The 5,000-nt window shown below is 34.6% G+C and overlaps 1 protein-coding gene and 1 pseudogene across 1 annotated transcript in view; both read right to left on the bottom strand.

Moving 5' to 3' along the window:
* The window catches only part of LOC128133332 (30S ribosomal protein S3, chloroplastic-like), a 2,938-nt pseudogene extending 1,528 nt beyond the window's left edge, over nt 1–1,410 (bottom strand).
* Nucleotides 1,411–4,944: 3,534 nt separating this feature from the next.
* LOC128133644 (protein Ycf2-like) overlaps nt 4,945–5,000 on the bottom strand; it is a 3,321-nt gene continuing 3,265 nt past the window's right edge. Inside the window, exon 1 of the mRNA XM_052771154.1 lies at nt 4,945–5,000. This exon is cut by the window's right edge and continues 3,265 nt beyond it. Within this exon, the coding sequence (XP_052627114.1) occupies nt 4,945–5,000 (56 nt within the window).

The raw sequence follows: 5,000 nt of genomic DNA on the forward strand, positions 1-5,000 counted from the left end.
AACGAATTTCTCATTTTTTGTTCCATCGCTGGATAGAATGCAAAAGGAATAAAGGTTTATTATTCCCCGTCTATAAATATCCAAATTTTGATGCCTAATACCCCATAGATCGTTCGAACTGTATAGCAACAATAATCAATTTTAGCTTGAATGGTTTGTAGTGGAACCCTCCCCTCTCTGATCCATTCAACACGCGCAATTTCTTTTCCGTCGATACGTCCTGCAATTTGCACTTGAATTCCTTTTGTATCTGCTTGTTCAGTTAATTCTATAGCCTTTTTCATTGCTTTGCGAAAAGAAACTCTATTTTTTAATTGGCCCGCTATAAATTCTGCAAGAATATTAGGGTTTCCGTAAGGCTTTTCAATTCGTGTGATAGCAATGTTAAGTTTTCTATTTACAGAATGAAATTCTTTTTGTAAATTCATCTGTAATTCTTCGATTCCTCGGGGTCGACTTTCAATTAAGATTTTTGGAAATCCCATATAGATTATGATTTGGATCAGGTCGATTCTTTTTTGAATCTCTATACGTGCAATTCCCTCGACGCCAGAAGATGTTTTCATATTTTTTTTGTACATAATTCTGGATATAAGTTCTTATTTTTTTATCTTCTTGCAGACCCTCAGAATAATTTTTTGGTTGTGCGAACCAAAGGGAATGATGACCTTGGGTTGTACCAAGTCTGAAACCAATTGGATTTATTTTTTGTCCCATGTTCCCCCATTACTATACATATCATAATACGACATAGTTGTATGCTTTTTTTTCGATTTAGGTTTTTGTGACCATGTAATAGAGTCGGTATCTATATATTAATCTAAGGATATATCTTTCATTACAATAGTTATATGGCAGGTAGGTTTTTGTATCGCAAAACTACGCCCTCGAGCGCGAGGTTTTAATCTCTTCACAATAGTACCTTCATTGACTTCAGCTTTACTAATGACTAAATTTACTTCATTCGAACCCATATTGAAACTAGCATTTGCTGCTGCAGAATAAACTAATTTAAAAATTGGATAACATGCTCGATAAGGCATGAGTTCTAATATCATAAGTGTTTCTTCGTAGGAACGCCCACGAATTTGATCAATTACCCTTCGCGCTTTGTGAGCAGACATAGATATATGTTGACCTAAAGCGTATACTTCTGTTGTTCTCTTATTTAACATAAAGTTCGCCTCCTACTAATCAATGATAAATAGCTATATATATTATTATACATAAACAAACGTTTTTTAACGACGCGATCTATTATCGCTTTTTGCATGGCCTCGGAAATTTAAAGTAGGTGCAAATTCTCCCAATTTGTGTCCTACCATACGATCTGTTATATAAATAGGTAAATGTTCCTTTCCATTATGGATAGCAATAGTATGGCCGACCATTATGGGTATAATGGTAGATGCCCGCAAGAGATCTGGCGGGAAAAGTCTTCCTAAATTTATACCATCCGTTTTTTTATATGGGACTACAGGTTGAACCAAAACAAAATACTTTTTTTCATACCTCGAAAGTTTCATTCGTTGGATATAGAGCCAATTTTTCAATTTTTTGTATTCTTTGGAATTTGGTTTTCCCCCTCCTGGCGGTATCAATCGGAATGCCTTATTTGTCTTTCCAGGAAAATGGATATCTCCAGAAAAGATTATCAGTTTCATTTTTTCTGCTTTTTTCTTCACTCGGACCAATCCGCCTACCCGACTTCTTCTATTGAAAGTGATTTGTGTATCTGCCCCAATAATACTATTGTGCCGTACCATTATGGAAGAAGATTCGGACAAAATGTGGACTTCCACGGGAATAAAAAAAATGGATTTACTTCCTTTTGGTATTTTGGCCACCAAAGCTGTATGCATTATATGAACAGAAAGCAACCGTCCGGGATCATTCAATAGAACGGTATGAACACGATACCAAGGCAAACCCATGGAAATACCCCTTTATGAAAGAAAAAAGACACTACGTAACTTTATTGCATTGGAAATATACTATGACTATGTTATGGACCCCCTCTTTAGTGGATTATTTCAACGCAAGGGTTCATATTTGTTCTATTCTGTTGGTAATAATGGAACAATTTTGTTCGTAGGAACAAAGAGAAGCAGATTTATTCTATACTCGATAAGTACCAATACGCAATGGGGAGGTTAATGCCATTTTATATGAGCGAATGTGCCCATACTTGTTCATCATTAAAGGACACTATTCGTAATAATTTTCCCTTATTTTTTCTGACTTTCTTTATAAATTTTTCTAATTTATGAATAAAATATGATAATAAAATATGATTAGGATAAAGTAGAATATTATAAAGATAATTATAAAGATAATAAAGGCTTTGTTACGTTTCCACATCAAAGTAAAATCTAGTACTGAGTTCTTTTTTCTTTCATTTTGACATATAGTGCGACTTGTCAGATATATTGGGTCATATGGGATTTCCCCGTTTTCTCCCCAATCGAGATATCCTCTGTTTCGCCCACGAAAGATTAATTGAATCATCAAAAATTTGGAGCGTGAAGTGCAATTAGATCCATTTTTGGGGGGGATTCAAATTACTATTATCAATTAGAAGAATTTATGGTTGGCTTAATTGGACTACTACATTGAAGTATCCAGGCTCCGTTTAAAAAAAACCAAGTGATAATATATCTATTTTATATAATAAAGGATTCCTATTTTTATTTGATTTGAAAGAAATCCTTTTTTGTAAGTAGAAGTTATTTCAAACTCTTATGTTAATCAATCGAGTAATATGCATGAAGCCGTCAACTATTTTACGGAATGCGTGAATTAAAAAAAAAAAGAAGGCATAAGAAAAAGAAGTGGTAATGGGAGCATTTGTACTATATGTGCAAATCAAAATCGGGCGGATCTTTACCCGGAGTAGAGCATAAACCTAAAAAGATTAAAGAGGCCCATTTAAGAACAAGAAAATAACATTGTGATTTGGATTGAATCGCGATGAAAGAATCCATCAATGAGAAGTTAATTGGATAAGTTTAATGAATTCTTTTTTGATATTATACGTTAATAAGGAAAGGAAGACAAACTCGTGTTTAGTGAAAAATAAAAGAAAATCCTTTTTTATAAGTTAGAAGGAACTTGCTATGAAAAAATAAAAAGTATTGGAATCTACACATTGATTCTTTTTTTTTTGAACCGTATGCATCAAAAGACGCCTGTACGGTTCCGAAGGGATTTGACCCTAATCAACCGACTTTATCAAGAAAGATTACTTTTTTTAGGTCAAGAGGTTGATAGCGAGATCTCGAATCAACTTATTGTTCTTATGATATATCTCAGTATCGAGGATGATACCAAAGATCTGTATTTGTTTATAAACTCTCCTGGCGGATGGGTAATACCGGGGGTGGCTCTTTATGATACTATGCAATTTGTGCAACCAGATGTACATACAATATGCATGGGATCAGCCGCTTCAATGGGATCTTTTATCCTGGTCGGAGGAGAAATTACCAAACGTCTAGCATTCCCTCACGCTTGGCGCCAATGAGGCTTTTATTTGAGAGAAAAAAGAAGACTATGCCTTCGCCATATGAAATATGAATATTAAGTAATAATAGCATGGCACTTTGAATTCGATATAAGAAATTTTGTTTTCAAAACAGTAGATTATGTATCGAGAGAGTAATATGAGAAAAAGGTATTTCCGATTTTCTTATCGGAAGTCCAGTTCAGCGTCACAAACTTTTTTTCACACCAGAGGTCTCTTAACAATATTTATAGAGCGAAAAAAAAAACAAGATTCTTTTTTCCTTAGTTTATTTGATCAAATAAAAAAGCAACTTTGGGATTGCTTAATCACAGACAAATCACAGACAAAAAAATATAATAAAATAAATATATAAAGCAACGGAGCCATCATAGTATTTTTGAATTCCTCCGAAAGGAAGGGTGGTAAGTTGATCAGACCTTATGATTGGTGTTTATCCCCAAAGAGACCTTTTATAAACACACACAAAGGATTTACTTGTTACTAATATAGCCTAGCCTCTGTTCTTCTTTAGACCCTTTTTTCACTCCGATAGTATCCTAGATTGCATCAATGCAGAGGAAATGAATGCATTTGTATACTATATAAATTCAATCTGAAGTTAGGTGAACTAGATCTTACGGAGCCTGCTCATGTATGACATGATTCCTATCTGATCATAGAAAAGATTCTCTTTAAGCGAACCAGCCTATCCTCTGTATGGGCTTACATGATGGTTGGAACAAAGACACATTTGGTTGTGAATTAAATGTGGCAGATAATCAGATATCTGCACAGACCAATCAATAGTTCAAGTCACACACTCCCATAATCCATTTTCTCTTCGGAAAATTCCCTTCAACTATTTATGTCAAATAAAAAATATTGCGGAGTTCAAGGGAAATATCCAAATACATGTCTTATTATTTTCAATAATCCATACTTGTAGCAATAAAATACTATTGTTCCTACCCCAAGTGATAAATGATGAATTCAAAAGATCGATGCTATCTCTTCTCTATAAAGGACCAGAAATACCTTGTTTACGTATCATTGGGAAGTGCATTAACATAAATACGGCAGTAAGAAGTGGCAATACAAAAGTGTGTAAACTATAAAAACGAGTCAAAGTGGATTGTCCCACACTAGCACTTCCGCGCAATAATTCTACCAAAGGTGATCCTATTACAGGAATAGCTTCAGGTACACCTGTTACAATTTTCACTGCCCAATAACCAATTTGGTCCCGAGGTAAGGAATAACCAGTTACACCAAAAGATGCAGTCAATACACCCAGAACCACACCTGTAACCCAAGTTAATTCGCGAGGTTTTTTAAATCCACCGGTGAGATATACACGAAATACATGTAGGATCATCATTAGGACCATCATACTTGCCGACCATCGATGAACTGATCGGATTAACCAACCAAAATTAGCTTCACTCATGAATGTTTGGAATCCATATTATGCAAGGAGACATTGCTTTTGCTAATT

Source organism: Lactuca sativa, chromosome 4 (assembly GCF_002870075.4).
Source record: "Lactuca sativa cultivar Salinas chromosome 4, Lsat_Salinas_v11, whole genome shotgun sequence".
Lineage (NCBI taxonomy): Eukaryota > Viridiplantae > Streptophyta > Magnoliopsida > Asterales > Asteraceae > Lactuca > Lactuca sativa.